The 26160-nt window shown below is 44.6% G+C and overlaps 1 protein-coding gene across 12 annotated transcripts in view; it reads left to right on the plus strand.

The window, feature by feature from the left end:
- The window catches only part of ppfibp2b (PPFIA binding protein 2b), an 89887-nt gene that overhangs the window by 31939 nt on the left and 31788 nt on the right, over positions 1-26160 (plus strand). For all 12 annotated transcript variants that reach the window (XM_078948191.1, XM_078948189.1, XM_078948190.1 and 9 more), the window contains 3 exons: positions 1014-1100; positions 2349-2462; positions 10349-10498. In XM_078948191.1, the coding sequence (XP_078804317.1) occupies positions 1014-1100; positions 2349-2462; positions 10349-10498 (351 nt within the window). The remainder of the gene's footprint in view (positions 1-1013; positions 1101-2348; positions 2463-10348; positions 10499-26160) is intronic.

Raw genomic sequence — 26160 nt, forward strand, 5'->3', positions numbered from 1 at the left:
CATTTTCCCTTCTCATCCTAAGACCTGATGACGTAAATCTTATGCAACAGCTAATGCGAATCATTAGTCTGGTTGACACCAAGGGGAATATAAAAAAATCACAATCTCTTGAGTAATCGTGTCAGATGACCCCACAGAGGACATAATGTTTCTCTGCAAGCATGCCTAAGCTGTTGTTTTGTGTTGTTTATTGCTGCTTTTATTTGTAGTTTTACACAAGCAAACATTCACTAACGTACTCATGTGGGTGTGGGTAAAGCAAAGAATGCTTTAAATCTGCATTTCACACATTCTTTTTTATTTTTTTAACTAGTCCTGTCCAACAGCAAACAGATGAGAGCTGAAAGCCTCTTGTGTTGGACATATTTTACTTTTACAATAGGGGTTATGAATCTTCTGACACAGTAGGTGTATATTTGAATAAACCCTTTTTGTAATATAGGCTAAACCTTATTCATCTTACTTATATTTGGAACTATTTTTTGTCGAACCGGACGGAAAAGAAAAGGAGCGAACAAGAGAGAGGGATGTAAGGGGGGGGGGGGGGGGGTAAAACCATGAAGCAGCATAAAGCAACAACTTGCTGAATGTTTATAATCATTACAGTCAGGTTTGGCTGAGTAACACACATCTAGAAGGGGCGTGGCCTGTCCACACACACACTGAAATGTTACAAACATACCTGTTGGCTCCAAAAGAAATGTTCCTACAAACATGTCAACATGTACACAATGCAACTCATGTTCACACAAACATACTTTACGACTTCAGACCAACACATGTGAAACATTTCATTCAGTCACACAAACTATTTGTGCAAAGGTGAGCTAACACCTGTGCTTGATAGAGAGTTTATGTTCTTCTAAGGTGGATAATGGAATGTAAAATGAAAGAGGGAGAGTAGAATGTTCCCTTCCCTGCGGCAGAAGTCCTGTTTGTGTGACGTGTTCCCACTGAGCATCGTCCTGCTTCACTGTTAATCATTGTGTGTTCCTGGTTGTGTGTTTGTCCAGGTGAACTTCTGTTCTCCCGCCAACAATGAAACCTACCAAGACCGACTGCTTCGACTAGAAGGAGACAAGGAGTCTCTGGTCTTGCAGGTCAGAGCTGACAATTTCTCTTCAGTCTCTAATGCTTCCCAATCTTTTTCTTTTTAGCTTTTAAAAATCTTTCGAACTCTTGTTTCTCACTTTTTTGAACCCTTGTTCCAGTGAAATGCCCTCATGTTTTCCTAAAAGGATTATTGGTGCCATGGAAAAACACCAGAGTGTTTATTGTGTAATCCTCCTGCTTAAGATGTTTTCTATTACTCTACAACCAAAACCTGCCCAGATCCCTTCAGAAGCTTCTGCTCATGACTGTGCACCGACTGTCAGCTGCTGCAGATGATTATACGTCTGCACGGTGTGATCTCAGCAGGTTACCATACTGTCTGCCTCAGGCCGCTGGGATCCCTTCTTTCCTCTATGCTCACTTTTTAATTTGCCGCTATGAGACTTTTCCTCCAGGGAGTTTGCCATTGTTGGCGTTACGCTCTGGGTCTGGGAGTTTGTGCTAGTACAAGTGCATCCTCTCAAAGTCCATATCTCGTTCCTCATCACCACATCTCACACGTACGCCCATTTGTTGTGCCTTCCTCCTGTGACATCAGCTCTGATTGGTTGATCTCCAGGCTGACTGGGGCTTGTTTTTGCAGACGGAGGACTTAATTGGCTGTTGACAGTTTGGACCTTCTGTCATTCTTGTCTCTGCTTTGTCTTCACCTGCCTGTGAGCAGGGCTGCCTGTGTTAGGTGTTGCCTTGCTGTGTGTCACTTCCTCATAGCCCTGCGAGGAAGTGAAGGGGGAGAGAAGAGGTAAGAAACTTCTGCTTTGGTGTGAGGACTGTGTTACCAAAGACAGGTTTTCTGGATGAATGTTTTATTCACTCAAGTTTTTCCTTCATTTTCTCACTCATTGTTTGAAAAGGCTGCAGCAGAATCAGTGGATGAACAACAAAACAAGATAGTTTGGGTTATGTTTCAAAGCAATATGTGTGGATGTTCCTGTGAGACTTTCTGTGTGGCTGCAGACTCACAGATCTAGTCAGCTGCTGTCAGGTGAACTCGCTGCACTTTAGGGGAATCAGAGCAACTCAAGCGTGTGACGGGAAGATGTTTTTCTGGGATTATTTTTGTATTTTTGTGTCCATTAATAGGAACACTGTAAAAGTCCTCATCTTTTACAGTTGTCCTGACCTTTTTAGGAGTTCTTTGCAACAACAAACACATCCCTTTGAAATGTGTCCTTTTCTTGCATCTGCTCCTTTGAAAGTGCAGCTCTTGAATGGGTGTAGCTGTGTCTCATCAGGTGAGCGTCCTGACCGACCAGGTGGAGGCGCAGGGAGAGAAGATCAGAGACTTGGAAAGTTCTCTAGAGGAGCACCGGCAGAAACTGGCCTCCACTGAGGAGATGCTGCAACAGGTAAATAACTACTTTAAACCCTAAAAACTCTTCTATTTTTCCTGTTCTTTGTTTGGTACAAGAGGAACCGGCTGAGTAGCTCGGTTGGTAAAGTGGGAAGCTACCATGCAGGAATCCAGGGTTCGATTCCCGGAGGAATGGTACCGGGGTAATTACCATATCAATGGCGAGCAATTAACATCACTCAGTGAGGGTCCTTAGGCAAGACCCTCAACGCTACTGCCTCCCGAGCACAGTTCAGTTGCAGCTCACCGCTCCCCCAGCGGATGGGTCAAATGCGGAGAAGAATTTCCCCATTGTGGGATAAATACAGTATCAGAATCTTCTTTTTGTTTGACAATGGCCTACTTTAATCTAGAGAAGTTCAAACCAAATTTAGACAGATTAGATGTTTCTGAGTGGCTTTAGACATTTTTCTTTAGTCTCTTAACCTTTCGAGTCCAGTCATTTGAATAAATGGGACCACCATCTTGGTGCAGATCCATGAATCATTGAACCATAAAAAAGTCTCAGATCTTACAGGGTGAACCGTAAGACAAGGTATTTTCTAAATTTACCCGACTGTCCCAAAAACACACCACCCAACTAAAAGTACTGCAGTTGTACATTCTTTTTTTGCAACAGGAAAGGGTTTATAATTGAAAGCATGCCACGTTAATAAACTTTTTTTTACATTTCTTAAAACTAATTGGAAATGATGGAACAAACAATACACGAATATCACTTTTCATTCAGTCTGAGACAAAAACTAAACTAAAAATGTTGAAAAGTTGAAGTATAAAATTTAACAAATATGCATTTTCTAAACCCGCTTAGTCCTGTTCAGAGTCAGGAGGTTGCTGGAACCCACCCTGGACAGTTGGCCAGCCCTTCGTGGGCAGTCAATGAATAAATAGAAAATCGAAAGTCCCTCAGAAAGCTTCAATGCAGCAGAGAAACAAAAAGTCTTTGCAGAGGTTTTGTTCGTGGGGGCTGAAGAGGACCAGGGTGGTCTTTTCTATGGTACTGGAACTGCACAAAGACGCTGTCCATGAGGTAAATCTCTTCTAATATACTGTGATCATCAAAAGATCACATTAGACTCCATCCTAGCGGGCCTGGAGGCGGGTCACTCCTCTCTGTTTGTATCAACAGTTCAAGGAACTGGATTCACATGGTTTGCCTTTCAGAGCCCCAGGATCTTTTTATTCACTAAAATTTGCTTCTTTTCATTTAAATTTACTTTGAAAAGGTGATCATTGTTCTACAGATGTTTTTTTATGATTTTTCTATCATTTTGGGTAACACTTCCTGACTCAGCATGTCTCAGACTCACTCATTTTCTGTGAAACTTGAGAAGCTGTTTAAAAACGATGTAACTGGTCTTTGACTTATTAAAGACTAAAAGGATACAAAGTGATAACAACTGTAGCAAAGGTGGGTTTAGGATTTTCTCATGTCAAACTGGTGGGTGTGGCCTTTTGACTGGCAGGTGCCCCTTTAGTGGTCTTCCTTCAACATCTATCAGTTCTCTTTGTACCGCCCATTTTCAGACAGAACGGGGTCCTGTGATGTCAGGATGACTTAGGAGCACCAAAAACTGGTTCCAAATCATCATATAGAAACCTTTTGAATGTGTTCATATTTACAAATTTAAAGCCTTACAAAATCTGAGGCTTTTACATGGAAGTCAATGAGAAAGTCCTTCATTTTGGCACCAGCTTTCAGTGGTCATTTGAGGAACTGCACCTTCTGGTATTCCTCAGTTTGCATTAAATTTGGAAATGGAACTGGTGGGGGCTGTAATTTACATTTTTGATACGTTAGATTTTTTTGTTTACCCTCATGAATTTGTTTCTTTGTTAGAATTAGTTGATTCATTATTGAACTTACTAAAATAGTTTTGATGCAGAGTGGTACTCAAAGGAAATGCAGTTTCCTTTAGAAAACAAGGATTTGAACTCAGTTTGATCAGTTTTTTTCTGCCAGCTGCCAAACAGGATGTAGAAGTTGCTGAGGTGAAGGCAAGCCCCATGACAGTGAATCATTAAAGGGGAGGAGGAGTGCTCTTCCTCTGACCTCCTGTGACTCATGCCACTAAGTTAGAGGCTGAGACTCCCACTTCAGGGCAAGTGGATTAAAGGAGTCTCAACCTAGTCAGCCTTAAAATGTTTTGAGATTAGACAAAACCTTTGAAAAATGCCTGGAGAAGACTTTCAGGAAAATAAAGTGAACTGTTGTGTCAGCAGCGTTGGCGGGTTCTGATCTTTCATCTGTTAAACCTTGTTTGTTTTTGTTTTGGTAAGTTCTCGCATCCAGAAAAGGATTTATTTGAACTAAAACAAAAAATGGCTTAAGTGACTTTACTTCAACACAAAAACAACAAACACTTTTTCATAAGGAGTCTACTATGTAGTTTTTAGGACAAAATAAATATAAGTCTACAAGAGAAACCTATCAGATAATGTCAGAAGACTTGGCTATAGGTCTTGTGGATGTGCAGGGTTGTGTGTGAGCATCACTTTGGCTTGAAGTAGTTCCACTTGTTTTTCTTGACATCAACAATGAAGCAAACTCCTGAGTTTCTGCCAGCTTGGATTAAAGGAGCCACCTCTGCCCTCGGCGTCTGTGAATCAGCCTTCTGTTAGACTCCTCAACGCTCTCTTTGTCCTCCTTGCTGTTGATGCTGAGACAAAAAAAACCGGCACTGCCTCAGATAAAAGTACCGCCAGGGCCGTGAGCTTTTCTGTGCATCCATGGCAGCTTTAATAACGATGTAATTTATGCGGTCCACGCTGGTTTAGAACACCCCCAAAAGCAGATGCTTCTATGTCCTCCTGAACTGGAGAAGGTGTTCAGAGCTTTATCAAAAGCAGCCCCAGTCTTTAGAAATTAAGTTTATCACAACCATTTTTTCTGCAATACAAACCTTTTCGTTTCTTTTACACCCCCTCCCCAACGGTCGGAGATGTTGGGTAAACAGATGAGGGTACGATGGACGACAGATTAGGGTTGTCTGTTCATTATCTCTGTTTGAATCTGTTTGGAGGATTTAGAATGAGGGAACATGTCTGCTCCTGCTCAGAGTGCACTGCTGTGAGGGTCGTCAGGATACGCTCCGTCTGGGGACACGATGTATCTGTGATAAGATCCTGTGTCCCAGTTTAAGGGCGCCTCACTTTTCAGGCTTTTCTTACTCTGGGGGACTTTGCTGCTTTTGGTTTTGCCATTCAGGAAATTCAGAAAAAACAAAGTTTAAGTTGTATTTGAGTAATGTTTGGGCTGCAGCAAAGAGCAAAGATTTTCTGTCAATGTTAACATCAGGAACTCAAAAGCTTTGACTCAGATCAATCATTTTAAAGGGTTTTAGAAACAGATGGATTTGCATAAAAGCTGAAGCAAAGAGGAGGACAACGTTCTGGATGATGGACAAACTGGAGACAGATGTCAGTCATGAGCAAAGAAGAAAGGAAGTGCTGAGTAACACAGACTTACACTGAAAGGTTTGGTCTGCGGCAGAACTGGATTCCTCTGATGGTCCTCTTGCTCCTGCAGGAGTCAAAGCTCACTTAAAAAACAAGAATGAGGCGCTCTGTTTTCTTGAAGATGAACTCTGGTGCGGTTCACTTTAGGGATGGATGGATGGAAGGATGGATGGATGGATGGATGGATGGATGGATGGATGGATGGATGAATAAATGGATGGATGGATGAATAAATGGATGGATGGATGGATGGATGAATAAATGGATGGATGAATAAATGGATGGATGGATGGATGGATGGATGGATGGATGAATAAATGGATGGATGGATGTATTAATGGATGGATGGATGGATGGGTGGATGAATAAATGGATGGATGGATGAATAAATGGATGGATGGATGGATGGATGGATGGATGGATGAATAAATGGATGGATGGATGGATGAATAAATGGATGGATGGATGAATAAATGGATGGATGGATGAATAAATGGATGGATGGATGAATAAATGGATGGATGGATGAATAAATGGGTGGATGGATGAATAAATGGATGGATGGATGGATGGATGGATGGATGGATGGATGAATAAATGGATGGATGGATGAATAAATGGATGGATGGATGAATAAATGGATGGATGGATGGATGGATGGATGGATGGATGGATGGATGGATGGATGGATGGATGGATGAATAAATGGATGGATGAATAAATGGATGGATGGATGAATAAATGGATGGATGGATGGATGGATGGATGGATGAATAAATGGATGGATGGATGAATAAATGGATGGATGGATGGATGGATGGATGGATGAATAAATGGATGGATGGATGGGTGGATGAATAAATGGATGGATGGATGAATAAATGGATGGATGGATGGATGGATGGATGAATAAATGGATGGATGGATGAATAAATGGATGGATGGATGGATGGATGGATGAATAAATGGATGGATGGATGGATGGATGGATGGATGGATGGATGGATGAATAAATGGATGGATGGATGAATAAATGGATGGATGGATGAATAAATGGATGGATGGATGGATGGATGGATGGATGAATAAATGGATGGATGGATGGATGAATAAATGGATGGATGGATGGATGGATGGATCTTCTAAATGCTTAAACTAAAAAAGTGCACACAAACAAAAAGCCATTTGTGTTAAAAGCTCAGAACATGATTGTCGATAGCACAGCTTTCATTTGTGAAAGAGCAGCATGTTTGCTGCATTATTATAACGTTGTTCTTGATGGATGATCAATTTAAGATGTCGGTATGGAAAATGTAATGCCACGAGGTCCAAATCACTATTATTCACCACCGTGCTTTACAGTTGGTAAGTAATGTCGTGCTGAGTTTACTTTTCACCAGATACTTTATGGTCTTTCCTTTCTGGTTTGGTTGAACAATTTTCCAGAAGTCTTTTGCTTTGTATAGAAGCAACTTTTTACACTTCATTGTTTTTAAGTTTAACATGCTTAAACCTGCAGAGTTCTATAGCTGTATTTTTAGGTTCCTTTAGTCAGATAATGGGTTTAAGGTCAATTAAAAAAAAATCAGAGATTTCATCATTTTATGATGAACATTAACCATTTTTAGAAATCTTTAAATAAACTGAGATATGATGTCCTGATATGAAACACTTTGAAATTAGACAACTGGTTTTCAGGTTTGAAGATTCCAGCTTTAAAATTTAGGTTTGATGATGTTTATTAACACTCAAGCATTTTCAGCTGGAATGAGAGAACGAGCCGAGAGGGAAGAATGGCTGCAGTGTGGGAATGTAAACGCTGCAGAGCTGCAGCTCTCTCGCCAAAATGTCACGTATACAAAATGGATTATTCCATATGTACACACAGACAGACTGAAATGCAGTGCGTGTCAGAGTTGAGCCGCCTGCACATGCACTGGTGCTGTGACTGCACGTCCCAAGCCCGGCTGAGCTCAGCAGTTCCTCTACAGTGCGTAGTAAAAATTGCATTTCAATGAACATACCCAGTCCATCCCCAAAAGTGTTCATCCATCTCATCCCCTTGGACTTAATCTGCCTGAAAGATCAAAAGACTACAAGTTCAACGGGTAGTGTGATACATGAAGGGAAATTACTCACAGCCACGTTTGTAATGCTAGGAGCTAAGTCCGGAAGGCAAAACAGTCAGCCTAATCTTATGATATTTTTCTGATTTTCATCAAGACAATTGATCAATCATTCTTGCTTTAATTTTTACCCCTACCACAAGTAGCGGCAGAAAGCGGCTTTTGCAGCAAGATGGACGGAGAGCATACCACCAGGATGTGAATGAACATGATTTTAATAAATCTGATCTCTAAACATCCTCCGTGTCTTCAGTGCTATGTAATGAGACACACAGACAGACATGTGAAGGTATCTGCTGTAAATCCAACTATAATGAATGCCTATGACGTGAATAACAGGATGATAGGCTAGTTAGCATGTAGCCTACTAGCCTTCGAATGTAAAGCGACTGCTAACGAGGATGTTAATAAAAGACAATTCCTGAATATTATTATTCATATTGAACCCTAAACTACAATATCAGCTGGCTGTCTGTCTACCAGCCAGCCAGCTGCCTGAATGCCGGCATGACAAGCAAAAGAGCTCTGTAGCGGAGCTAGTAGTAGGAGCTATATGTCCGGTGAATCGTATGGCAAAGCAGCAAGCCTAGGTATCATAAATCTTATGATATTTTTCTTATATTCATTGAGAAAATAATAAATTGATAATTCTTGTTTTCCTTTTTCCTTTCCTGAACGAATGTGGGTCACAGAGACACGGAAGTTACCCCTGTGTTTGTGAATGACTTATGACGTGAATAATTATTGCGTTCGCACGAGTTAATCATTTCGAGGGATCGTAATAGTATTTCGAGGAAACGCAATATTATCATGTGGGAACGCAATATTATTTTGTGCGAACAAGATATTAATCTGTGGGAAAGAGATTTATTTTAATTTTTTAATGTCAGGACACGGGCTCCGTAGATTTTAACTGATCATGAAAAGAATCAAAAATCTTTTATCAAAGACCACTGGGAACACTTTGAAAACAGATCACAAGATGATCACAGTGGGACTTTAAATGTCACATTGAACCTGTTTTTACTGTGACCGTTTGAAATCTAGAAATGCCTGAACACCGAGGAGGTCTTTGTCTGGTGTTGCTTTGTGGGTCGTGAGCCCAAACTTGTGGTAAATTACAACATAGGATTGCAGCTTATCCGTCTGAAAGTGACCCCGGTGTTGGATTGCAGATTGTCGGTCAGCTGCCATAATTGTGCAGACTTTTGGGGGGGTGTGTGTCTCACTAAGTGTGTGTTTGTTGGTGCTAAGCTGGGCGGATCATTGGGTTTTCATTTGCTTGTATATTTGGTTGAGGGGAAACATGATGTCACCATGCAGCACTGTTCTGTTCTGGAAAATCGACTTTTAAAAGGTTTCGTGTGATTTTCTCGCCTCCAATATTAAAATAAAAAACAAAATCTGAAGGTTTAAGTTCCCATTTTATTTATTCCAGGGTCCAGTCAAACTTCAGCCTCTGAAGGGACCAGCTCCCGCTGTCAGAGTTAATATTTTATTTCACAAAAAGATGTTTAAATTTAGGCCTTAAATTTAGTTCCATGTTATCCATTTACCATAATCACAGAAATAGTTGAAGTACTTCAGTCTTTTTGTTTTAAAGTTTCATTTTTCCTTTCGTTTCCCTGAATATATTCCCCGCTTTTTTTCATGAAAAGCCTAAAAAAAACACACAAACATCAAGATATAAAGGTTTGTGTTTAAGATGCTTTTACTCCCAGGATGAACAGCTTTTTTAAAGCTCAGACTGTCTTGATTCATCCAAAAGATGCTCCAAATCCTGGCTTGGGTTATTTCTTTTTGGTTATCCTCCTTTATCGGTCAGATCTGAAAATGTTTCTTATGAGAATTTTTTAAAGTATTATCCGGTAACTCAAGTCTGTGCCAAGAAAAAAAAAAGGTTGTGGGAATAAAAAATTTAAAAAAATCAAGAAGGAACTGAAAGCGGCAGAGAGTTGGGGAAGAGAAAAAAAGGGAACATGCTCTTTATCTTTCTGTCTTTTAGACAGGCTCTCCTCTCCCATACCAAAGAAGCACTGGGATGTATTAATAGCGTCCACAGCATGGCTGTGTGTGTGTGAGTGTGTATATTTAGCCTGGTGGGGTCTGGGCCCCAGCCCCACACTGGCCAGTTAGTGTGGGAAGAACGCTGTGAAGCCTGTGGAGATTACTTCTCCGCGCTGGTCTCCATGACCTGCATGTAGGAGGTGTTCGGTTGCCGTGGACTGTGGAAACATCTCAAGTGTTTTTCGTGTAAAAGGAGCTAACCCACAGGGGCTGTGTGTGTTTTTCCCAGGAGCTGATGAGCAGGACCTCCCTGGAGACTCAGAAGCTGGACCTGATGGATGAGGTGTCCTACCTCAAACTGAAGCTGGTCAGCATGGAGGAGTCGCACACCAACACACACGAGCCGGATCCCACGGACACAAAGCAGGACAAAGCAGAGGTAAGGAGCGTCAACAGAACCTTGGTCTGCTGAGCCTTTCAGCCCAGAGAGCAGGAGAAGCCTCTGTGTCTGATTTAGAAGGAACCATGTCTCCACGTTCTCTCTGTGAAAATCTGTATCTGAACTGAAAATTGATCATTCTGTCAAAGCAATCTTGAGCAGAAACCGGTTCTTTACAAAAACCGGGTCATTTGTTGATGAAGAGTCATTTTACTCTCACACACAGACTGTTGGAGGCTTTGCATCACATTCAAGGATTCACACTGATCAGTCTGATCCACATCTGGTCCTGGTCTCTGAGCTTCATTGTTTTGTTCACTTGTTCCACGGTCTGACACCGGATTCTGTGGAAAGCTACACCGCTAAAGACGAGCTTTAGCTGGTATTTTTGTTGGAACTGAGAGACTTTATGAGCCAAATGACCCACGGACCAGTATCGGTCCGCAGCCCGGGGATTCACACTGATCAGTCTGATCCACATCTGGTCCTGGTCTGAACCAAGTCGGGCTATGGTCTGATCAGTTCTGGTCCTGTTTGGATCCAGGTCCGGTCCTTTTGTGATTCAGGTCTGGTCCTGGTCTGATCAAGATATAATCCTGGTCTGATCCAGTTCAGATCCTGGTCTTGGTCTGATCATGGTGCGGTCCATGTTTGGTCCAGAACTGGACCTGATCAGATACAGTTCTGGTCCTGGTCTCATACAGGTCTGGGCCAGGTCTGTTCCAGATCTGGTCCTGATCTGATCCAGTACTAGTCTGGTTTGTGAGGAGTGAAAGTTCACCTGGATTCTGGTGGTTCTGTAGCTTCTGGAGTTCTTGCTAGTGAAGAGCTGACCCTCCAGACTAAGCAGCGTTTTTCCCTCCCTTCCAGAACTCGGTTCAGACTGCAGCTCCCCAAATGTAGGAACTGCAGGATTTTTCCAGGAGTTTGTTCTGATTCAGTCTTGGGTTCTCTCCTGATAGCGCAGTAATGCAAAGCCAACAACACCACATGGGGGTGGGGTAGCCAAAATATGTACATATCAACTGAATTTGTGAGGCAGAACCAGAGAGGAAGCTCCCTAAATGGCCTGTGGTCCAGCTTCATAGGTTCTATGATCCTTCTGCCTGAAAAGGAAAAAGACAGGTTTGCTGGTCAAGGTTTTAAAAGGTCAACTTCATGCTGTCAAAGTAGACAGATGTGGTTCTGGTTCCCTTGCAGACAGATTCTAGGTTTCTCTGTTTTTATAACACAAAGAATGTGACTGCACCAAAGACATGGGAAAAAGCTTCATGCTTCAAATGAAGCTCTGAACCAGAATCACCTTCTGCCCCTCTGACTTTGGAGTTTTGTCAAAATACTAGTATTCTTTCTGAAAACATTAGGATGGACATATTCATTTTTCATCATTTTGTTTCGGGTCTTTACTCTGCAACCTTCAGATATTTGTTTTCTTGCCTTCTAGTAGGCGTTCTTGTATCTCAGAGCCAGACACTCATCCTCAGCTGCCGTGGATCTCAAGTTCAGGAGCAGATTGTCCAGATAGGAAAGGATTTAAAGGATTTCTAGGATCTTTATTGTCATTTCACGTTAGGGTGAAACAACATTTCGAACTGTGGTCCTGGGGCAGCCAATTAAAGAGCAGTAAAATATCAATGTGTGTAGTTGTGCTGAATAAAATTTGGATGGAATACTGCTGATACCAAAACAACAATGCAAATGTGAACACAATGTCAAACTATCATCACTGAGATTTGTGGGAAATTAGGGGATTTTTTTTTAAATTTTAGTTAGTCTTTATGTTTTTTAAACCTTTGAAGCTACACCCAGAAGAGTTCAAAGATTTTTACCTGTCTTCCATTTGTGGCATTGGGTTCATACTTTTGTTGATGTCAGGGTTAGAACCTCAAACTCAAAACCTCCATCATCTAATCATGCGTCTTTCTTCCAGGAACAGCTGTTTATGAGACGAATGTGGTAGGACACATGAGTCACGTGTCTCCATCTTCTCCTGTTAGATGGCGACAGATGTTTCACCATAGGGAGGCGTGATGATGGAGTGTGTGTTTGATGCTGGACTGTCCTTATCAAACTGTGGTCATGGTGAATGTGAGCAGGTTATCAGCAAAAGATAGCAAAGTTACACAAACAGTTGGGATAAAGGATAACATCGGCACAGTGTGAAGATGATTATCCATAAAGATTTCTGCAGACAAAGTTATCTGGAAATATTATCATTTGGGACAAACAATTTCATTCAATTCAATTTTATTTATATAGCCCATTATTACAATACAGGAGTTGTCTCAACGGGCTTCATAACGGCCAAATTTTACAAAAACATAAAATCAGTCATACAATTCAATAGCTGTGTCACGATGGGGGGTGGCTCGAGAGCCGGTAGGACCCAAATGCAGAGGCGGAGGCACACGGTTCAAGGGCAAGGGGGTTTAATGCAAAACCAAAGCGCAGCAGGGCAGGATTACAAAACAAAACAAAAACTCACTGTGGCGTGGCGAGGGACATGAAACCAGGACGCTAGACATGAAGACGTGAACACCATGACAAACGCTAATGGACCAGCACAGGAGGAAGGCAGAGACAAGACTTAAATACAGACAGGGCAGACAAGACACAGGTGAACACGATCAGGGCAGATGGGGACCAAAGGAAGTAAAGCTCAAGAAACAAGACAAGACAGGAAACCTTTCAAAATAAAACAGGAAACAGAACCAAACAAGACAGAACAAGAACTAAAACGAAAAGGAAGACACAACAAACTCAAACCATGGGTAGTAGACACGTGATGCTGTAGTATCGCGAGAGCCGACGAGAGGAGTGTGGTGAGTTTACTTGGCGGCGCGTAAGTTGTGAACAAACATTTTTGATTTATTTCATTACACCGCCATATTTAAATAATCCAGAAAGTTAAAAAATAAAAATCTGAAAAAGTTTGTCAAGCATTTGCCAGCCTGGATGACCTGGAGGACCTGGAGGATCTGGAGAATTACATCGACGAGTGTTTCAATACCTGCCTCATGAAGAAATCCAACACCGCCACTCCGTCCACCAAACGCAACCGTCCCGAAGACTCCCCGGGGGCTGCCTCCTCCCCAAGCAGCAACATGAGTGATATCCTGGATTCAATTGATAAAAAGCTCTCCAGCCTTGATTGCCGTTTAAATCTGCTGGAGATCCTCCATAAGGAACTCCAAGGTCTGTGAGAGTCTCTGGACTTCAGCCAACAGCAGGTGCAGGAGCTCGCAGCGGAGAACCAGGCCCTCAGAGAGACCGTGAAGACCCTGAGCAACGACACCGCCCGTCTCTCTGAGGAAAACCGATCCATCAAAGAAACCCTCCTGGATCTTCAGGCGAGGAGCATGAGGGACAATCTTGTGATCGCAGGGATTCCAGAAGAGGCAGGAGAAGACCCGGAAAACATTGTTAATTCCTTCATAGAGGTCCACCTGAAGCTCCCCAAGGAAGAGGTCCAGAAGATCTCCTTCCACAGGGTTCACCGGCTCGGAGGAAAAAGGCCGGACAATCAGCGTCCCCGTCCTATTGTTGCTAAATTTGAACATTATAAACAAAAGGAACTGGTAAAAAGCAGAGGACGAGAGCTGAAAGACACACATTACAGCGTGAATGATCAGTTTCCAGGCGAGATCCTCCGCCGGCGGAAAATCCTCTTCCCGCTGAGGAGGAAGCACCTGTCTGCTGGAGCCCGCGCGGTGGTTGCCGTTGATAAACTTTTTTTTGAACGGCAAGCTGTTCCGGGACCATGAGGTAACACCCTGGCTGTGCTGAAGGCTTTCAGAGGCGCACTGACATCTGCGCCGCCCAGAAGAAACCCGCAAAACCCTCTCAGGAAAACTGTCTTTTCTTTCTCTCACATTCATGTTTCTGTTGTTGTTTCGTTGTTTTTGTTTTTTGTTATTTCTCTTTTCCTCTCTCTTTTCTCTTGTCCCCCCCCCCTTCCCATGTGAATCAGGTAAAGTCAACGCAACCACGGTGAGTATTTATTTATGCACGGAACGGGCGCGCGCGCATACTAGCGCGCATAAGAGCATGCACACGCGATCCCGCACACACACGTTGATAAACTGCAAAAACCTCACTTAGGCTCACACAGGACGCACGCAACATGCAGCTGACAGCCAAGACACGTTCACCCACAACGCACAGCGCTTGTCAGTGTAGCAGGAACGCACAGCGTGCACGCGCACACGGACGGGCACACGCACTATTTAGCCTTGCACTCTCCTGGTTAGAACAGCTATGAACAGTCTTAACATCGTTAGCTGGAATGTGCACGGACTTGGTTCTGGGCCAAAGAGATTGAAAGTGTTAAATCACCTGAATGATCTTAAAGCAGATATAGCTCTGCTGCAGGAGACCCATTTATCATTATCAGCTGGTCATCTCCTGTGCTGTTCCCAGTATCCAGTTATGTATTCTGCCGGTTTCAACTCCAAACAAAGAGGGGTTGCAGTTTTGATTAATAAAAATGTTACATTTACTCATAAGGATACAGTTACTGACCCAGAAGGCAGATTTGTAATCATTAATATATCCATTCAGAATAAGGACTTTTGCATAGCCAGTATCTATGGCCCGAACGTTGACGACTCTTCCTTCTTTCACAGATTCTTCACCTCACTCTCAGTTCACTCTGACTCCACAATCATTATAGGAGGAGACTTCAACCTTGTTTTGGACCCTGAACTTGACAGACTCAGCACAGCAGCAAATCAGCGTACATGGCGCTCTGCATGTATCCTACAGCAGTACATGAATGATCTGGGTCTCTGCGACGCTCTGCGCTCATGTCATCCAATCGCTAAGGGGTTCACCTTTTTTTCTCCAGTTCACCACTCACACTCCCGTTTAGACTATTTATTAATCAGTAAATCTCTTTTAAAAGACATTAAAAGTTCAAACATTCATCCAATTATTATCAGTGACCATGCACCAGTTTCTGTTACTATTTCAAGGGAAGTACCCAGACCCTCGGGTTCAATCTGGAGGTTTAATACATCTCTGTTAAAAGACCAGGAATTTATTGAATTCTTTAAAAAAGAGTGGGCAACCTTCTTAGAATTCAACAATACTTCTGAAATATCACCAAGTATTCTTTGGGAAACAGCAAAAGCAGTCATGAGAGGGAAAATCATCTCTTATTAAACGCATAAAAAACGCAAAGAGAAAGCAGATTTATTAGAACTAGAAAATAAAATCAAAACCCTGGAGACTGCTTATGCTGCTTCTGCACAGGAACACATACTGGGCGACCTGAAAAATTTAAAGCTGCAGTTAAATGACATCATCAATAAACAAACACAATTCCAGATACAAAGGCTTCGACTGGAAAGATATGAAAACTCAAATAAATCTGGCAAATTTCTAGCTAATCAGCTTAAAATTAATAAAGAAAAATCAACAATCACTTCTATTATGGACCAAACAGGGAATGTCACCCATGACCCGGTAAAAATTAATAATGCGTTTAAAGACTTTTATCAAAACTTATACAATCCACAGATCAATCCATCAGAACAAAGCATCAACTCATTTCTCAACAATGTAAACCTGCCCAGGTTAAACGAAGATCAAATCACAAATTTAGACTCTCCGCTCTCGTTGTCTGAGCTTCATGAAGCTCTGTTACTTATGCCTAATGGTAAAGCACCAGGGCCTGACGGCTTTCCTGCAGAGTTTTATAAGGAATCCTGGGAACAACTAGCACCAACATTTTATAAAACGGTAAAATTTATCAATGAAAGCCAATCAATGCCACCTAACATGAACTCCGCCAACATTATCCTTCTTCTAAAACCAGACAAAGACCCCACTAGTCCTTCAAGCTATCGCCCCATTTCTTTAATTAATGCAGATGTAAAAATTATCTGCCAAGCACTAGCACAGAGAATAGAAAAAATCACTCCTCACATAATTGACTTTGATCAAACTGGGTTCATCAAAGGCAGACACTCGGATGACAATGTCCGCAGACTCGTTAACATAATAGACTTTGCCACCATCAAAAAACAGGAAATGACTATACTATCACTGGATGCTGAAAAAGCCTTTGATAGAGTAAATTGGAAGTTCCTTATTGCTGCCCTCCATAAGTTTGGGTTTGGAGAATCATTCATCAATTGGATCAAAATATTATACCACAACCCCAATGCATCAGTTAGAACTAATAAACATTTCACTTCCGACAACAAAATGGGATGCAGATTTGAGCATCAGCACAGATGAAAGCTTTTGGTCAGAACTTTGTCTAAACACCTTTAAACTGACAAAAAGTCCAAATCTGCAGCTAATCCATTTCAAAACTCTACACAGAATTTACTACACTGGACAGAGGATGTTCAAGATGGGTCTCAGCAACTCAGACATTTGTCAGCACTGTGACGGTAATCTGCCCGACAATTACATGCATGCACTACGGTTCTGCACGCCTGTCCAGGCTCTCTGGCAGCAGGTATGTGCCGATCTATCAGTCTGGCTTAAGGTTTCAATCACAGCTTCACCGTCACTTTCTGTGCTTGGTGACATGAGTGCCATCGATGTAGAAGGAGGATTAGGCTCTATCATTTTCATAACTCTTTGCATTGCTAAAAAAACTATTTTAATAAATTGGAAAAGCAAGAAAAATATAAATATAAGTCAACACAGAAATCTGCTGCTTGATCATATCATCTTGGAAAAAATGTCAGCCCAAGGTTCAAGTAACTTTGAAAGAATTCGGTCTCTCTGATCTCCCATAGCTAACTCCATGACTTAGGGGGTGGGGGGGCCTGGTCGTCGTTGCTCCTTGCCCTTCTGCCGTGGGCCGGGGTGGGGGGTCGGGGCCTCCGGTGCCTGGCGGGGGGTGGTGGGGGCTCTGTTGGTCGGGTCCGGCGCCTGGGTGGGGCGGGCTGGGGTGCTGCGTTGTCCTCTGGGCTTGGGTGTGGGGGTGTGTGGTGGGGGGGTGGGGTGGTGGTCTGGCTTGGCTTGGGGGGGTGGTCCCTTTGCCTGTGCTGGGGGGGTTGGCGGGGGGCCCTTCTCGGGGGGGGCCCAGCGGCGCCGGATGGGCTGTCCATCTACACCTGGGGCTGGGATCGGCCCTTCCCTGGCTATGGGGCGGGACGGGACAACCCTCTTGGGGCCCCCGGTCGCTCTGGGTGTCATCCGCTTCGGCTGCGGGGTCTGGGGTGGGGTAGGGTGGGGGTCTTGTCGGCCCTGTCCTGTGGGGGGGCATTCTGGGGGAGGGGGGGGGGCACTATTGGTACGGGGCAGGGGGGGGTTGACGGGTCGGGGTCTCCGCTGAGGCCATCGGCGGTTTCCCCGGCCGGTTGGCTGCCTCGGTCCCGTCGAGGCCTGACCAGAGCTCCTCTAGGGCCGGCGTTTGGGGGTGGGGGCCTGGGCTTGCTCCGGGGGGGCGACGCTTTCTGGCTCCTCTCTCTCTGTGTGGGGTGGGTGGTGCTGGGCCTGGGGTGTCGGCGCCTCCGGGGGTGGGGCCCCTGGGCTGGGTGGCCCTGGCCCCTTTGCTGGGGGGGGGGGGCTGGAGGACAGCTGTTTGACCACTGGGGGACAGTCTACCAGCTGTCCCCAACTTACCCCCTTCCTCATATAACCTCATATTAGGGTGAGGGGGGGGGGGGGGGTCTAGCCTGCGATGCGCCTTGGGGGGGGGGCTACTTGGCAGCGGCCCCCCTCCTATGGCTGCCGTATGGAGTGGGCCCCCCCTCTTTCGGTTTTATTTGCACCTTAGACATGTAGGGTCCTTGGTAGGGGGGGTGCTTGGACATCACTGCCAGCAAGCAGCAGATGTCCTCCTGGCACCCTACCCGCCAATTTTAACTGCACCTTAGACATTTAGGGCCCCTTGGTGGGGAGGGTGAGGGGACATCACTGTGAGTAATCAGGAGATGTCCCCTTAGTGCCCTACTCGCCAATTTTAACTGCACCCCCCTTAGTACACACACCCCTCCCCCTTCAATATATACATTCCAACACAAACACACACACATGCACACACACACCCTTTCAAACACACATACACGCACACACATTTTGCAAGGAAGGTGGGACCTGGGTCCATCTGTCCCCTACCCCTTCCCTGGTGGGGGGTGCGGGCCCCTTGGCGATGGCGGCCGTGTCCCTTGGGTGCTGGCTCCCTGGGTCCGGCGGTGCTCTCTCCGCACGGTGGGGGGGTTCATATTACACCTGAGCCGGGGGTGTTCGTGTCCCTGGGGGGTGGGTCCTGGTCCTTGCCCCTGAGCGCTGGGCCCCGCCAAACTTCCAACATGGCCGAGCCTGGTCGGGCCATATTTATAACACCCCTTGTGGGCCCTCTTTTTTCCCCGGGGTTCCCCCCTCCTGGGCGGGGGCGGCGGGCCCCTGCCTTGCTCCTCCCTGGACCAACCGTGGGCCAGGCGGATGGCTGCCTGGAGTGCGGAGCGGGTCTCCCTTGGGGGGTCCTGGCTCGTACCTGGGGTAGGGGCGGGGGGATGCCCGGAACTCCTGGGTGGTGGTTGGGTGCTCGTCTGGGGCTGTGGGCATCCTTCTCCGGTGGGGCCCTGCGTTGGGCACTCCCGGCGCGGCGGGGGGGCTGCTCTCCTGGTTGGGCTGGGGCGGCGCTCTCTTTCCCTCCGTGCCTCCCTGCTCTCTGGCTCTGGGGGCCTTGCGGCTGTCCTGCTGGCCCTGGCCTGGGTGGCGGGCTTGGTCGCCCGGGCGGCGGTTGTTCCCTGCCGGTTCCCGTGTGGCGTTGGGGGGATTTCGGCTGCCGCTGCTGCTGCGGTGGGGGTCTTGGGGTGGGGATGGCTGGGCACTCTCCCTCCTTCTTGTCACGTTCCACCATCCATTTTAGAAGAACATAAACACTCACCTGAGCACAGGTGTTAGCTCACCTTTGCACTAACAGTTTGCATGATTGAATGACTGAAATATTTCACACTAGTTGGTTTTAAGGCATAAGTATGCGTGTGAACACTATCTGTTTTGTGTACATGTCGACAGGTGGACATTTTTGCAGCTAGCAGGTGTGTTTATAACATTTGAGTGTGTGTGTGGATAGGCCCCGCCCTTTTTGTACTACATTTGAACCTTACCATAATGATTAACAACCAGTAAACTTGTTGCTTTATGCTGCTTCATGGTCTTACCCCCCTTCCCCTCCTATTATCACCCTCCTACCCCCCCCTCTCTCTAACGTCCCTCTCTCTTCTTCCCCTCTTTCCTTTTCCGTCCGGTCCAACACCAAAGATTTTCAAACATGATTGAAATTAATAAAGTTTGGCCTCAATTACAAAAGGGGTTTATTCAGACATACCTTTGGTTTGTCTGAAGATTAATAACCCCTCTTGTTAAAGTAAAATATGTCCAACACAAGAGGCCCTCAGCTCTCATCTGTCTGCCTAGCTATTGGACAGGACAAGTTAAAAAAAAAAAAAAAACTCAAACCATGACAAGCTGCTTGCTAAACTAAGCTAAACAGTCTAAGTTAAACTGGGCACCCCGGCCCTTAGACCCTCTTTCTGGGTAAGGAAAAACTCCTAAAAAAAAGAGGAAACTTCTGGGATGTCCAACAACAAAAGCTGATGCTTGTGAAGCAATAATGATGGGGAGGTGGCGCATTACAAGTCCACTATTAAGGTCCACCTCTGATTCTAGTTTGATCTATTTTCAAAGTAGTCTTTTAATTACAATCATGCCGTTTTCAACCAAAATAAAAAGGACATACTTTCATTTTGATTTTAGTTGATTTTTGCCAAAAATGTCATAATCAAAATTAAAATAACTCTGGGAACACTTTGACAATATATCAAAGCAATGAGTTAAAGAGTGGGACTTTAAATTTTTTCTTATTTCTTAAATTTGATCCAGTTTGATCTTTAACAGCCTCTGTCTGTTGTGGTGTGGGAGTCATGTTAGGTTTATGACATCCAGGTTGTAAAGGAAACGGTGAGGCTGTCTGCCGGTGGTTGGGGGTTCAGCTCTCGGTTATTGTGTCGTTGGACAGCCAGCCTCACATTAAGCATGATTTTTATCCTTTGGATTGAAGCCTCTCCTGAGGGCTGTTCAAAAACAAAATTTGGAACCAAAATGGTCATGACTTCATGCATTCAGGACTTCGACCGCATCAAACCCAAACATGTTACACGGCGTGTACTTCCTGTATATAGCACTTCACTCCTTTACTTGAAGGCCCAAAGCACTTTACAGTCACGGTTCCATTCACTCATGCACACACACTTTTACACACTGTCCAACACTGGCAATACGAAGCCCGTGTCCTGACAAGGATAAAATAAAATATATATCTCACTCCCACAAGTTAATATCTTGTTCCCACAAAATAATATTCCGTTCCCACGAATTAATTCATTTGTGCGAACGAAATAATTATTTTCGTCATAAGTCATTCATAAACACGGATTGCTGCTTCGCCTACAGGACTTAACTCCTAGCTTCATAAACACAAATGTGAACAATAGTTGAATTCACAGCTGATACTTTCACATTTCTGTCTGTGTGTGTCTCATTATATTGCATGGAAGACACGGATGATGATTAGAGATCAGATTTATTTATTTTAAAAAGCACAAAAGCGTCGGTAATCACGTTTTCATGTCTGGGTTCATTCACATCCTGGTACGCTCTCTGTTCATCCTGCTGCAAAAGCCGCTTTCTGCCGCTACTTCCGTGTCTCTGTGACCCACATTCGTTCAATAGGGGGAAAATAAAAACAACAAAGATCGATCTATTACTGTGTTCGATGAAAATCAGAGAAATGTCATAAGATTTAGGATTCCCAAACTGGCTGGTTCACCTACCGGACATAGCTCCTAGCTCCTTTAACACGGATGTGAACAATAGTTGGATTCACAGCAGATACCTTCACATTTCTGTCTGTGTGTGTCTCATTACATTGCATGGAAGACACGGATGATGTTTAAGGATCAGATTTATTTATTTTTAAAAGCTCTACAAAAGCATTATACTTTTTAGCAGTCGCTTTACATCTGAAGGCTAGTGGGCTACATGCTACGTGTCCCATCATGCATCACACATACCTGATAATGCACCTCGACCAATCACTGTGTCCCTCTAACTGTAGTGTAACAACAGGGCAAACGATTGGCTACGTAGCACGTAGCCTACTAGCCTTTGGATGTAAAGCGACTGCTAAAGAGTATGTTAATAAAAGATAAGTCCTAAATATTATTATTCCTATTCGACCCAAACTACAATATCCCATACCGCAGCTGGCTGGCCGGTAGACGCTCTGCGGCGGAGCTAGGCGAAGCAGCAATCCGTGTTTATGAATGACGTAAATAATTATTTCGTTCGCACAAATTAATTAATTCGTGGGTACGGAATATTATTTTGTCGGAACAAGATATTAACTTGTGGGAACAAGATATTAATTTTTGGGAACGAGATATATATTGTATTTTATCCATGTCAGGACATGGGCTCCGTAGACACCAACCTACAAACACCAGGAGCAATGGGGGTTTAGTGTCTCGCCCAAGGACACTTTAACACATGGGCAAGGTGGAAACCAATCTGCAAACTTCTAATCACAGGTTTCCCTTGGGCCATACATGGTCCCAGTTCTTTCTCACTTCTTACTTCTTTGACTTACTTCAGTCAGAAAAACTGCTGTCACCGTTTTGCTCCAGCTGATTGGTTCACTTGGATCTCTTTTTCAGCCTGCCTTTATACATCACACGCAGTTACAAATTTCTGTAGTTACTTATAATTTAACGGGACAAGTTTGACTTCGTGAACCAAATGTACCTTCCAAAAAGACAGACACGTAAGAAGCAAAGAGACAATAACAAACATATTTTGTTTATAAAATCAAAGAAAATACTTTAACATTAATACATTTTTCAAATACTTTTGGTGTAATAAATTTGGGGGGGGGAATGAATGGTCAAAAAAGTACTGAACAATCTTCCAACTTAAGTATTTTAAACCCAAATAAAAAGGTTAAAAATGTCAAATCATTATTAAGTTGAGTTATTTCTGCTGGTTCAGAGTTGCCTCTGTTGTTTGATGGAGGTCTTTACTCTGCGTTTGTTCATTGACCAATCAACACACACCACCTTCACAATCCAAAAGTCGTCGGCACCTCTGTTGTGTTTTCCTTCAGTCACATGAAGCTGGTGGTTGATGCAGTTCTACGTTGTTGTTGTTGGGGGTGGATGCTAACAGCTGCAAGGCTCCGGTGAGCTCACAGACGGAATGACAGGAATCCCTTCAGAGCATTCCTGGGAGACAAACACTTTCACCTCAGGAACCCACGGAAACGCTTGAGCAAAGCTGTCAAACTCACAAATTACCACTTTTCATCAACAAGATTTATGAGCCAAAAGTTAATAATAACTAACCAGAGAAAAGACATTTAATCTTGGGAAATGAAAGTGTTATTGCTGAAATTAAAGTTCCAATTAATTGGCTAAACTTGTAAAACAGAAATGGTTTAAATAAATAAATAAAAAAATTAGCCTCAATAAGTGAGGAAGTGATCAAACCAAAAGAAGAAGCTGAAATCTGCTGAAATATCTGAAACCAGAACAGCTGAAAGGATGAAAATCAGAGCTCCTGAAAAGGTTCAGAAGGTCTCAGAGTCTGAATGTTCCTCAGTCTTCACACTGGTGTTCAGACATCAAGGTGTTCCTGACATGAGGCTGCTTTAAGATGCAGGAGTGGACTTTAAGAGTGATCAAAGTTCATCCATTCCTGAGATATTTGACGCCAAAATTTCGATTACGATTACCAAGCCGACTAGCTTTTTTCGAATAAGGAACTTTTTTGAATATTAAAGTTTAACAAAGACTTAAATAAATGAAAGAACCAGTTAAGTTTACAAAAAAAAAGCTTTCATTTAAAGTAACTTGCTAAGCTTCATGGAGCCCTGAGCGGACATAATCTGGACACACAAGCTTGTGATGGCGTTTTGTAACATTTTAAATGTATTTTGTAAGAACGACCAATGTGCAAAGTGACAAAGCAAGAAGTGGGCACAGAGACCCACTCCAATGAAAATTGTGTTTTTTGGGTGGGTTTATTTCATTATTATTATTATTATTGTTGTTGTTGTTGTTGTTGTTGTTATTATTATTATTATTGTTAATATGATTATTATTATTATTATTATTGTTAATATGATTATTATTATTTTATTATTTATTTTATTATTATTATTTTTTTTTTTTTTTTTTTTTTGGGGGGGGGGGGGCGGTGTGCTAGTCCTTAGGGAGGCCAGGGTATGAATGGTGGGGCTGGACCCCCTGCCCCTCCGTTCTGGCACCGGGACCCTTCCTTGCAGTCTGTCTCTCGGCGCCACGAGGCTCTGGCCTCCATCTGCGGCTGGCTTGCCGTTTCTGGCTGCCCGGCCGCTCTGGGAGGGGGGGCGCCTACCGCGGCCGGCTGGGGGGCCGGTCGCTCGGGGAAGCCTTTTCCCCCGGTTGTGCCCATCCGCCCGCTCCTACCCGCTCTCACCCAAACAAATATTGCACACAGGCACATAGGGCCCCGGGATCTGGATGGGAGGGGTATGCTGGCGGGGCTCACTGGGGATGCCCCTCTCTGGGTTCTCGTTGGCACCCGCCCTCCTCCCCGCTTTTTACTTGCATATTAGACACTCTGACTCATCTAGGGCCTTGTGGAGAGGGTCTGGTCCAGGGGGGCACGGTGAAACATCCGTGCTCACCTTTCGCTGGCCCCCCCCACAATTTTAACTTCCTCTGTAGACACACACACTGCATGCTAGCAGCACACACACAGCAAATACACACCACTCACAGAGGGACCCCGGAGTGGGGGGCTTTGCGGCTTGGCAGCGGTGGAGCCCCCCACACTGGTGACCTCCTATTTTACCTGCAGCACACACACAGCACTCCCACACCTCCATACATGGGTGGGGTCGGGCGGCCGGTCTTCACCCGCCTGCTCCTCTCAGGGCGGCCGGGCTTATGGGTATCCTGTCAGCTGCGGGAAGGGTCGGGCATACGGCGCTGGGGGTCGGCCGGCTGGGGGGGGGGGGGGGGGGGGGGGTTACTGCGTGGCGGCGGGGGTAGGGAGGGTAACCAGATGATTGTGAGTATGTGTGTGTGAGTGCATGGGTAGGATGGACCTGGGGGCTGGCTCACTGGGACCCTCTGGGGCTTTCCCTCCCCATCACAGAGAGGGGTGGGCACTGAGAGGGTTGGGGAGGGGGGCTCAGATATTATGGCGGGGGGGGGGGGGGGGGGTTGTAGTGCGTAGGGTTTTAGGGTTATGGGTCCCTGGCCTTTGTCTCTGTGTCCGGCGCCCGGTGGCCCCCATGGCTGCCGCTTGGTACGGCTAAGCGCTCCTGTCTTGTGGCCTGGGGGCCGGACACTGGGTTCGCTTGTGCCTCTGGGCATTGGGGGGGCCCCTGTAGGGGGGCCCTCTCTGTGCCTGGCTTGTGGGGTGGGCGGTCCCCTCCTCCTCCCCTCCCGGGCTGCCTGGGTCCGGATGCTGGGGGGGCTTCTGGCCTGGGGGGCTCTCCTCCCCTCTCCTGGTCTGGCTGGGTAGGATCTGGCTCCCCTTATGAACACACGGTTCACGTCGGCAGCATGCATGTATCTCCACCCCCACGTGCACGTGCACACTGCCACACTGCTCCCTGTCTGTTTCATCCCTCCTCCTGACCCACAGTGTATTGATGGACAGATTTTTTTTCGCTCATCTTAGTGTCAGATTTTCACCTTTGATGTAACATTCGTCTTTCCAGCAGATCTGGTATAATTGTTACAGCTTAAAATAATAACTTATTCAAATCAGTGCTTGTATCCCCCACCTTTTCACCTTTCTTCCTTTTACTCTCTTCCACCCCCCCTCACATTCTTCCCCTCTCCCTCCCCACACACACTAAATGTAACAAATAAATAAAAAATAATACGACAAAAAGGGGTTTATACAAATCTACACTCTAGTTTATTGAAGCTATATAACCTCTTTTTGTGATAGTAAAAGCTGTCCAACACAAAAAGCCTTCAGCTCTAATCTGTTTGCTCAGCTGTTGGACAGAACAAATAAAAAAAATAAAAAAAAGAAAATTGTGTTTTTTGTGTTTTTAACATTTTTCTGATGATGGAGGAAGTTTATAAAGAAAATCAAGGTTAAATTGCATTTCTGAGTATTTCTTTATTAGAACCATTGTGAATCATGAGCAAAAGACATGAAAAAATTGCATGTGTGGCATAGAAAACACACTGGGTGGGCCACAAGCTCCCTGCTCTGCTCCATTCTGATGCATCCACTTTCATGAATGTCGTTGTTTTGCTCGTCTGAGCTGATATCTGAATTCAAACTATACGGCTGGATAGCTCTGATATTGCTCAACATTTTTGTTGTACTGCTAATGTTAGCTTGGGGGTGTTAGGGGCTGTAAGCTAACAGGAGAGAGTGTAAACAGATGGGTGACGGAAAGGGGGGGTGGGGTTGCTAGGCGCCGATGGTTCTGCCCCCAATTTAAAAGTGAATTTCCAATGAACTCCTGCCGTTCCGCAGAAACCATGTCCTAGAAAGCGACAGTTTTTTTCATTTTGGCCAAAAACGGTTTTGTCACATTTGAAAGACCACTGGGAACGCTTTTACTTTAAATCAAAAGAAGATCGGAGTGGAACTTTAAAGTTCGATTTTTAGTGATATTT

The sequence above is a fragment of the Oryzias latipes genome, chromosome 6, assembly GCF_053564925.1.
Source record: "Oryzias latipes strain Hd-rR chromosome 6, Olatipes_Hd-rR_3.1".
Classification (NCBI taxonomy): domain Eukaryota; kingdom Metazoa; phylum Chordata; class Actinopteri; order Beloniformes; family Adrianichthyidae; genus Oryzias; species Oryzias latipes.